The sequence below is a fragment of the Hibiscus syriacus genome, unplaced genomic scaffold (genome assembly GCF_006381635.1).
Source record: "Hibiscus syriacus cultivar Baekdansim isolate YM2019G1 unplaced genomic scaffold, ASM638163v2 tig00111098_pilon, whole genome shotgun sequence".
Classification (NCBI taxonomy): domain Eukaryota; kingdom Viridiplantae; phylum Streptophyta; class Magnoliopsida; order Malvales; family Malvaceae; genus Hibiscus; species Hibiscus syriacus.
The window spans coordinates 136092-144825 of record NW_024062983.1 but is presented as its reverse complement, the minus strand read 5'-3'; the positions used below and the strand labels follow the sequence as shown (position 1 = coordinate 144825).

General features: G+C 37.5%; 1 protein-coding gene across 1 annotated transcript; it reads left to right on the top strand.

Moving 5' to 3' along the window:
* Positions 1 to 6963: 6963 nt before the first annotated feature.
* On the top strand, positions 6964 to 8314 carry LOC120153030. Its single transcript, XM_039165058.1, has 3 exons — positions 6964 to 7143; positions 7403 to 7697; positions 7779 to 8314. The coding sequence occupies exons 1-3, from the start codon at positions 6964 to 6966 to the stop codon at positions 8312 to 8314; spliced, it is 1011 nt and encodes a 336-aa protein (XP_039020989.1).
* Positions 8315 to 8734: the final 420 nt, after the last annotated feature.

Here is an 8734-nt window from a genome sequence, read left to right as displayed (position 1 = left end):
AATGTAGCACCAAGGAATGTCTTCAGCTCAGAAATCATGTAAAATTCAGATTATAAGCTCCAACTGTCAAACTGGTTGAGGGGATATATCTACTCATTGAACTAATCAGATCTATTTGAATGCCTTTCCATGTGAAACTTTACTGACCATTGATCTAATTCAATCGACTTATTCATTCTACTTGACTCATTCGAACCAAAGAATTCAATAATAGATGAACCACCGAATCTTACATCTCTATCCGGCTATCCCCTTATAAAATTCTGTCAAGAGAAACATTCCAGCATCCTCACAGCACCATGGAAAAGGTCACTTAAACGGGTTCAAACTCTAAAACTTAATATGCCCAAGATTAAGATTAATTAAAGCTTTGTCAAAACTCGGAACTGATCTCTTCTACAAATCGAGGCCAAGAGGTACAATACATTATTTAAAAAAAAATTCTTAATCCACCAACAGAATTGATAGAGATAATAAGAAAAATAAATTAGCTAGAAAGGCAAATCAGGAACACATGGACTCTAAAAGATTAGCAACCAAATTTAATACGTCTTTCTTGGAAGAAAATGAAGATAAACACTCTAACTGGATAATTATTGTCTGCAGACCGCAAAGTAGCCAACAATGGCGTAAATTGGAGCATCATTAATGCTTGAATAGCCACATTTATTCTATATCACCAAAAACTAAGATAAGAACGATAAGAACGAAAAATAAATAATTAATTTACAGAGGAAGAAAACCCTAAATTCTTACAATCGATTGGATGCGAGGATGGTAAAGATCCACGGACCGTATGGACATCTTAGCGATCTCAGTGATTGTGTCTTCTCTAACCCCGGGCACATCACTGGTCAACTCCTCGTAGCCAGCCTCAAACGCCTCTTGCCAAAACCTCATTAATCTGATCCGACAGCTGTTAGTGTACGCATCCCACATGTGCTTCACCACTTTCTCTCTCTCCTCCATTTCCTACCAAGAAAAACAAAACAATTGAGAAACAAAATTTTTTAGATAAATGAGTCGTATCCGCTTCTCTCTTGGTTCAAGGTGCTTTTTGTTTTTTTCATCGATCATTTCATCTCATCTCAACCATAACCGCCCGCCATCTTTATACATCGCGTTCGTCGTCTATTGTACAACGTCTATTGTCTACAGTCCGACTTCCGCCGTTCGCCGCCACATTCCGTTATTCGTTCGCTGCCATTTTTACCCAGAAAGATCGTTTCCTCACTCTGATTTTATTTTTGAGATTAGATTTATGAGAAAATAATCCATTCGGCGCAGATCTAAACGCCGTCCTTCACCGACTTTCGCCTCCGGCCGTCGTAGGTTCACCGTCATATCATCGGGCTCGTCGTACAATCGCGATCTATTCCCATCTATCCTAGCGTCGCTGCCTTTCTCTGTTTTTCTGCCTTTGACCGGCTAAGATTCGACAGTCGGACTCTCTTCATCATTTTCGTCCTTCTTTTCTTCGCCGGCATCACATATTTCACGATCCCGTTTTATTCTGACGGTTTCGTTGAAGTCACAGCATATTTTCGCCGGACTAGCGGTCGGGATTTCTTGTCAGGTCACTGGGTTTTCATTATATGGAGGGTGTTGGAATCGATCCTTGTCACCAGCAGAGACCATCGGTCCATGCTCCTCCACCATCCACAGCATCGTCTTCTCCAATATCTCATCATTCTCATCAAGACAAGGTTCGTACTATTTTCATTTCGGGTCTACCTGAAGATGTCAAAGAGAGAGAGCTGCAAAATTTGTTGAGATGGCTCCCTGGTTATGAAGTCTCGCAAGTGAGCTATAAGGGTGAAAAGCCTAAGGCTTTTGCTCTTTTCTCTAATGTCAAATTTGCAGTTGCTGCCAAGGTTGCCCTTCAGGAGATGGTTTTCGATATCAAGTTGAAGTCTTTTTTGCATATTGAGATGGCAAAGAAGAATCTGGTTGTTAAAAGAGGAATAGGTAGAGAATATTATCCTGTTCCTCCTGTTTTGCCAGTGTCGAATCCAGCTCCAGTAGCGTTTCCAAGTTTTCATGTGCCTGATAATTCTGGGAGTTGTGTTGAAAAGTCTGCTGCAAATATTGACATCGGATTGTCTTCTTCTCTTGGAGGGAGACAAAAGGCAGGAAAGAATTCTTTAGTTCGGGTATCTCTAGCTCTTCCTATCGTTGATATTGAAGACGGAACCAAGGAGTGCGACATGAAAGGCCTCTCCTTTGAAAAGTTTCTCGAAGTTTCGAGGAGGAGAAGAAATGGGTTCCAAAATTTGTCGATGGATGGTCATCCAAGAATCGAAAATGGGGTCATAAATGGTTGTTTCACGATTTTTATCGAAAACCTTCCAAAGAAGATCCATTGGAAGAGACTTGGGTCTATTTTTGGCACACATGGTCAAGTTATTGATGCATTCATTCCTAAAAAAAGAAACTCGAAAGGGGTTCGTTTTGGGTTTATTCACTATGCAACAATTGAAGAAACCAAGATAGTGATATCTAAGATAAATGGTAATTATATTTACGGTTGCAAAGTTAGAGTCTCTCTGGCTAAATATAAACCCCGACAGTCTTTCTGGAGGAAGGCCTCGACAGTGGTTCATAGTAAGTCTAGGAGAGATGTTACTCCGAGGAATAAACTCTTTAAAGTTGAGGGCGTAGTGGACGATGATAAACTACAAGTGTTGAGCAATTGTCTTATGTGATGGTGCAAGAATTTTATTAAAATTGGTAATCTTGCTAACCAAATACAAGCAAAAGGATTAGCTGGTTTCACGCTGATGAGAGCTGCTGGTAATGTAATTCTCATGGTTTTTAAAGACTCTGATTCGATGAGAAGCGTGAAGGATGATAAGTTAGAGATGCTTGCAGAATGGTTTCCATAGTGGAAACTTGGTCAGAGAGCCTATTGGTGGAGTGCAGGCGCGTGTGGTTGGTTTGCAAAGGTATCCCTTTTCACGCTTGGAATTGGGATACTTTCAAAAACATCGCAACTAAGTGGGGCAAGTTAATAGCAATTGACAACAGTTGTGAGTTTCCATCGTCCTTTGATAGGGCTAAAATTCAAATACTCACAAATGATAAAGGGAGAATTGATGAGTTGTTAGAGTTGAAGGTCGGTGATAGTTCATTCAATGTCTTGGTGCATGAAGTTGATCCTTCCTTCAAACCTAATTCTTGGGTCCCTGAAGATTGCGATATTTCATTTGATCTTATTCCTCCTATTGGATTGTGATGTTTCAGCAGCAGTATTCAAAGGTGTTTTCTAGTTTGAGGTTGTAATTGTTGGTTTTTATTTGGCTATGTTATCTTATATCTTGAGGTGTTTTTTAGAGATAGGGTTTGTCTTAGGTCGTTTTGTTTGAAGATGTAAGATTTCTAGGTTTTTGGTTTGTAATGGCATATATTCCCGTATGAGGGATTGGTGTTACCAATTGTACTTGGTTTACTATTTAATAAAATATGAGGTACTCTTTTCTCCCTTCCAATGTTCTTCAACATACTCCTAAGTATGTGGAAGAATACGAAGGGAGTTTTTAATGAGACCTCCAACTTCTATAAAAAAAAATTTAGATAAAAACAAACTTAGAAACGAGGAAAACAAAACAATTGAGAGGAACATACGAGGACATCTATGTCACCGTGGAAAGGACTATGGAGATCACCGAAAAGACGGTTCAGATTACGGGCTGACCACCGAAGAGTAACGGTGGCGGTGAACATGGACCACAATGAGAACAACAAAATGGCCGCTAATGCCCAGCACTAGTACCGTCTATTACCGAATAAACTGGAACCTGAACTTTCCTTTTTCAAATTCGCTGTCGCCGATGTCGGCAGACTGTCCTCATCTTTAATCTCGAATCGCAATGTAAACTTTTGGTTCTAATATTTTCACAAATTTATTGTTTACCCTTTGAGTTATACTACTAAGAGATGAGTTGGGATTTGGGGAGGACACATTCAAGAAGGCGATTGATGATTGATGTCGATATGCCGTCTCACAGTGGAGATCAATGGGAGAAGCAGTTAATAGTATTTTATTAGACGTAGCTTTTTTACTGGCCACCACACTAGATTATTTCCGCTTTACTTGATCGTTTTACTCATCTGTGAACGATTTTGACCGTTGATGTTTCGGTACAGAATTAGCAGTTTATATGATAATTGTCATTCTCCTTAGATATGTCATATAACACCAACTCAAGACGGCGCATTTTTCCCGCTACTCGATATTATTAATTTTATGAAATTGACCTCTTTAAAAATAATAATAATAATAATAATAATAATAATAATAATAATAATAATAATAATAATAATAATAATAATAATAATAATAATAATAATTTCATGAAATCGAACTATCTGATTTATTTGCCGAAATGTCATTACTTAATAATTATTTTCAAATATATTTTTATAATAATTTATATGACTAAAAAAACAAAGAGAAAATAATCTCAGTGACCAAAAATGTCTTATAATATACGATTTTAACCAACTTTTTTTGGATTTGCCAAAATGACCAACTAAATCGCAATGCGATCGATAATTCGCAACGCGATCTCCGGTATCGTAAATCAGTTTCCAGATTCGCAACGCGAACTTCGACTATCGCATTGCGATTTACATATTCGCATTGCGATAGTCCAAGTTCGCAGTTCGCGTTACGATTTATTACAAATTCGTTGCGATAGTCCAAGTTCACGTTGCGATTTATTCCAAATTCGTTGCGATAGTCCAAAATCGCAACGACTGGTGGTATTGCATTTGTTTCTTAAGAATTTTCTCTAAAAAGATAGTATTCGCGCGGACGTGTCGAAGACACGTATTACCAAGACCACGACCACGACCACGAGACGAGACGGACGGCGGCAAAGGCGACGCGCGAGAGTCCCCCTTGTTCTCTATCACTCAACAAGGATGTGGGAAAGCCAAGCCTTAAATACCATTCACAATAGTGTTTTCAATACTATGTGGGATTGAGCATTACCAACACTTGTTTCCAATACTATGTGATTATTCAGGAAACAATTAACAATCATGCACCTTAAAACAACTGAATCAACAACCAATTGTATTAGTATTATACGATTAAATATGTCATAATTAAAAGTCAATCTACAATCAATCGTGATTATTGCAATTTTAAGCAAAACATTCAAAAAAAATTGCATCACTCGCGAGAATAAAAAAAATTGTTATCGTGCAATTATAATCAATTGAAAATAAATTAGAATTGCATGAAAACTAAACGAACCACAAATACTTTTCATACAAATACTAAAGTCATTAACTATAATTCATAAATAATATCACTATTTAAGGCTCAATCCCACATAGTATTGGGAACAAGTGTTGGTAATGCTCAATCCCACATAGTATTGGAAACACTATTGGGAATGGTATTTAAGGCTTGGCTTTCCCACTTCCTTGTTGAGTGATAGAGAACAAGGGGAACTCTCGCGCGCCGCCGCCGCCGCCGTCCGTCTCGAGTCGGGTCGGGTCGGGTCGGGTCGGGTCGTGGTCGTGGTCGTGGTAATACGTGTCTTTTACACGCCCGCGCGAATACTATCTTTTTAGAGAAAATTCTTAAGAAACAAATACAATACCACCAGTCGTTGCGATTTTAGACTATCGCAACGAATTTGGAATAAATCGCAACGCGAACTTCGACTATCGCAACGAACTTGGAATAAATCGCAACGCGAATTTCGACTATCGCAACGAACTTGGAATAAATCGCAACGCGAACTTCGACTATCGCAACGAACTTGGAATAAATCGCAACGCGAACTTCGACTATCGCAACGAACTTGGAATAAATCGCAACACGAACTTCGACTATCGCAATGAACTTGGAATAAATCGTAACGCGAACTTCGACTATCGCAACGAACTTGGAATAAATCGCAACGCGAACTTCGACTATCGCAACGCGAACTTGGACTATCGCAACGAATTTGGAATAAATCGCAACGCGAACTTGGACTATCGCAACGAACTTGGACTATCGCAACACGAACTTGGACTATCGCAACGAATTTGGAATAAATCGCAACGCGAACTTGGACTATCGCAACGAATTTGGAAAATCGCATTGCGATAGTCGAAGTTCGCGTTGCGATAGTTGATGTTCACGTTGCGAATCTGGAAACTGATTTGCGATATCGAAGATCGCGTTGCGAATTATCGATCGTATTGCGATTTAGTTGGTCATTTTGGTAAATCCAAAAAAAGTTGGTTAAAATCGTATATTATAAGACATTTTTTGTCACTGAGATTATTTTCTCAAAAACAAAACACTAACTAAATATGTCTCATAAATAGAAAATAAACTAAACAAATATTTGAAAAAACATTTTTAATAAAAACACATTTATTTATATGATATAATTTAAGTGATTTAAATTAAAGTAAATTCCAAATTTACTCTTCTTTCTCTTATTTCACTCACGATAATATGTTAAATAAAAATATTATTAATTTTAATTATAAATATTTAATTGATTCTTATGTTTAACATATTTTTTGTTTAAATTTCGAGATAAATACTTTTTATTTAATCTCATTAAAGTAAAATATTTTTAAATAAACTTTATGAAGAAGTTATTCCTTAAGTTTAAAACACTTAAATCCAATCTTAAGCAACTAAATAAGGAGTCTTTCAGTGATATTTCTGTTTGGGTTAGGGAAAAATAGGAAGAGACTAAAAAGCAGCAATTGCTTTCTTTAATAGATTTAGAGCCCATTGAAAAGGAACTCAAGTTGCAAAGGGAGCTAAATGCTTTAGAAGAAGCCGAGGCCATGTTCTTAAAGCAAAAAGAAAAAACTCATTGGCTCAAAGAGGGGGATAAAAACTCTTAGTTCTTCTATTCTGTAATTGCTACAAAGAATAAAAAAGACACCATAAGAGCTCTTATTGATGATCAATGAAGGAGATTAGACACCTTCGAAGACATGTCCGCTGAGTTTATTAATTTTTCAAAAACCTCTTTGGCTCAACCGATTCGAAAGTCACAAACTGTTCTGTTAGCTTACTCAAAGATCTGCTTAATCCAATTCCTAGAAGTGATAACTATCAAGGAATCACAAATGAAGTCACTTCCTAAGAGATTTATGAAGCTATTTATGGCCAAGGTAACGATAAGGCCCCATGACCCGATGGTTACACGCCTCTTTTCTTCAAGAAAGCTTGGCATGTGATTGGTGATGAAGTGATTGAAGCCATTAAGTTATTCTTCCAAGAGTCTATAATTTATCCTTCTTTCAATGCAACTTCCATTGCCTTAGTTCCCAAAATTCCTAACCCTTGCAAAGTTTCGGATTATCGGCCTCTGTCATCTACAAGGCTATCACTAAGATTATTGTCAAGAGAATCAATTTTTTTCTCCCTCAGCTTATCTCCCCTAATCAATCTGCCTTTGTTAAAGGGAGCAGTATTATTGATAATACTCTCATTGCTCAAGATATTGTGAAAGGGTATAGGAGGAAAAATCTCTCTCCTCGATGTGCAATCAAGATATACCTCCAAAAAGCTTTTGATTCAGTTCACTGGGGTATCATTCCTATTATCCTTAAGGCTCTTAATCTCCCTACTTATCTTATTGACAGGATTGTTGCTTGCTACTCAAATGCTACTTATTCCATTGCTTTTAATGGAAGTTTGATTGGATTTTTCAAAGGTGCTAAAGGTATTAGACAAGGTGACCCTTTATCCACTCTATTGTTTGTGCTGGTTATGAATGTCCTATAAAAAATGCTCAATACTATAGCCGCCAAAGGGATTTTCAACTTTCACCCAAAGTGTAAGAAAATTGGCCTTACACACTTAACATTCGCAGACGACCTTCTTATATTCTACAAAGGTAACCTTGAGTCTGTCTTGGGAATCATTACTGTCCTTAACTCTTCCTATGAACTTTCTGGTATTAAACTCAATGCTCTCAAGAGTGAAATATTTACTACTGTAATTTCTGCTCAAGTTATTGATAACATTATTTCTTATTCGGGATTCAAGCATGGTCTACTGCCTATTAGATATTTGGGAATCCCTCTGGTAACTAGGAAGCTTTCTCCCAAAGACTGTCAGCCTCTCCTTGACAAGATTTATTCCAGACTTAATCAATGGTCAAGGCTGAAACTTAGTTATGCAGGTCGCATTGAACTAGTTAAGATTGTTCTTATCTCTGTTGCAAATTTCTTGTACATGCAACTGATTTTACCCCAATCTGTCATACATAAGATTGAACAAATATGCTCGATATATTTTTGGAAAGGATCAGATATCCTGCCTCTGGAGCTAGAGTGAGTTGGGATCGTATATGCATCCCAAAGTCTGAAGAAGAATTAGGGATTAAGGACATTAAGTCCTGGAACAAAGTCTGCACAATTATCCATATTAAAAATCTGTTGGCTGGTGAGGGTTCTTTATGGGTTGCTTGAACTCATAAATATATTATCAAACAACAAAACTTCTGGTCCATGGACATTCCTACTTTTTCTAGCTGGACTCTTAAGAGAATAATGAAGCGTAGACAGCTTGCTTATCCTATTCTGTCTGCAGGATTAAAATGTTCTAAAAATTTATGGGAAGAGGTTAGATCGAAGAGCAGCAAAGTTTCTTGGCAGAAACTGATATGGTATTCCCAAGCACAACATCATCACTTGGATGATAATTCTGGATTGTTTGCCAACTAAGGACAGGCTGTAGAGATTTGGAATTCTTACT

Coding starts and splice junctions, on each gene's coding strand:
- LOC120153030 (XM_039165058.1), top strand. CDS start 6,964: ATGTCCGCTGAGTTTATTAATTTTTCAAAAACCTCTTTGGCTCAACCG. Junction 7,144..7,402: donor TGAAGCTATTTATGGCCAAG/GTAACGATAAGG, acceptor TTTCTCCCTCAG/CTTATCTCCCCTAATCAATC. Junction 7,698..7,778: donor ATTTTTCAAAGGTGCTAAAG/GTATTAGACAAG, acceptor TCAATACTATAG/CCGCCAAAGGGATTTTCAAC.